The 1984-nt window shown below is 52.3% G+C and overlaps 1 protein-coding gene across 1 annotated transcript; it reads left to right on the forward strand.

Annotated features, from left to right (window-relative positions):
• Nucleotides 1-37: 37 nt before the first annotated feature.
• LOC105311323 (kallikrein-13-like) lies at nucleotides 38-1765 on the forward strand (the record flags this gene model as incomplete). The annotated part of the gene is made up of 3 exons (XM_011387304.1): nucleotides 38-225; nucleotides 486-754; nucleotides 1629-1765. Coding segments are annotated over exons 1-3 (594 nt in total), but the record flags the coding sequence as incomplete, so codon positions are not given.
• Between the last annotated feature and the right edge of the window lie 219 nt (nucleotides 1766-1984).

Raw genomic sequence — 1984 nt, forward strand, 5'->3', positions numbered from 1 at the left:
GGACCCCAATTCACAAAGATTTTTTTCTTCGCCAGGCATGTCTCAGGAGTATCCCAAGATTCTCAATGGCACCAATGGGACCAACGGGTTTCTCCCAGGCGGCTACACCTGCCCCCCACACTCTCAGCCCTGGCAAGCAGCCCTGCTCGTGCAGGGGCGGCTGCTCTGCGGGGGGGTCCTGGTCCACCCCAGATGGGTCCTTACGGCAGCACATTGTCTGAAGACGTATGTAGGCGCAGGGGAGCCCGGGGCAGGGAGGAGAAGGGGACTGGCGTGGGGGGCGAGGGGTAGAGCTGGAGCTGAGCATGAGTTTGGACTTGGGGTCGGGATGGGAACGGGTGAGAAAGAGGTTTGGGGTGGACACGGAGGGTTTGGCTGGGCGTGGAGTTGAGATGCTTTTGGAGATGAGGAAGGCGGGGTGGAGGAGTTCAGGGACAGAGGTGGGCTCAGGCTCTCCTCTAACCGCCCCCTTCCTGCATCCACAGCGGGTTCAGAGTTTACCTGGGCAAGCATGCCCTGGGGCGTGTGGAGGCTGGGGAGCAGGTGAGGGACGTGGTCCGCCACATCCGCCACCCGCAGTACCAGAGCAGCCCCACGCACCTGCACCACGACCACGACATCATGCTCCTGGAGCTGCGGTCCCCGGTCCAGTCCACCAGCTACATCCGCGTCCTGCCGCTCTCCTACCGAGACTGCCTCCCCCCCGGCACCGGCTGTCGCGTGTCCGGCTGGGGCACCACCACCAGCCCCCAGGGTATGCACCCACGCAGGGGGCCCGAGGTCTCTCAGAGTGCAGAGACCGGGGCCGAGGTGGGAGGGGAGGTTGGAGGGTTCCTTCATACATAAAAATATATTTATATTTATGTGACATAGCACATCTAACACAATGTATCCTTTACGTATCCTTATAGTACATATAACACAATGTATCCTTTATATAAATATAAATTTATATATAAAGTGACATGTCATATATATCCTTTATATACATTATAAATATAAAGTCATACATAATATAGATGTTCTAGATCATGTATATATTTATATGACCTTTATATATATATATTTACATACTATAGTGACAGCGATAGTATATATTATAGTATATATCGTATATTTGCGTATTTATAAAACTATACATCACTATGCAGCTGTAGGTAAATATGCAAACTATAAAAGTTGGATTCATTTTCTAAATTATTGATGTGTTTATTTCGATATGTGTGTACGTAAGTGGTATGTTATGCATACATCTATTTCGTTACACACATATGTAATTTATAAAATAACTGATCTATGGATAGGTATGTATTTAGTATAGACTTAGTAAACATAGCAAAATGTAGACAGCTCTATCCCCCGTATATAAGTTAAATGCGTGTGACGATGACGTCGATCTCCATAGCGAGAGCTCTCGGTGTCACCCTCACGTCCCTCGCCGTGTCCCGGCCGTTTGTGTCTTTCTGCCCGGCGTGCCCACCCCCCTTCCCACTGCTTCCCTGCCCCCCGCTTCCCGCATCTTCCTCTTCTGTCTTCTATGTCCCACCGACCCCTCCCCCGATGAACTGCCGCCCCACAGCCTGTCCAGATCAGATATCCTTAGATATCTTCCTCTCTCTCCTCCCCAGTGAGTTACCCCAAAACCTTACAATGTGCCGACATCCAGCTCCGCTCGGATGAAGAGTGTCGTCAGAAATATCCAGGGAAAATCACACCCAACATGCTGTGCGCTGGCACCAAAGAGGGTGGCCAGGACTCGTGTGAGGTGAGGCCACGGCGGGGCTCGGGGCGGGGGGCGGGCGCCAGGGGCCGAGACGAGAGGCCAGGGTGGAGGTGGACACAGGTGCCGGAGGGGGGCGATTTGCTTCTCGCCTTGGGGGAACCAGTCTTTGTAAGGTGAGATATCCCCTAGCATGGAGGGCCAAGATCAAAGGGAATGAGTATATCCGTGGGTGGCAAATATAATTCATCTTAAGCCCCGGGT

The sequence above is a fragment of the Pteropus vampyrus genome, unplaced genomic scaffold (genome assembly GCF_000151845.1).
Source record: "Pteropus vampyrus isolate Shadow unplaced genomic scaffold, Pvam_2.0 Scaffold1000003223, whole genome shotgun sequence".
NCBI lineage: Eukaryota > Metazoa > Chordata > Mammalia > Chiroptera > Pteropodidae > Pteropus > Pteropus vampyrus.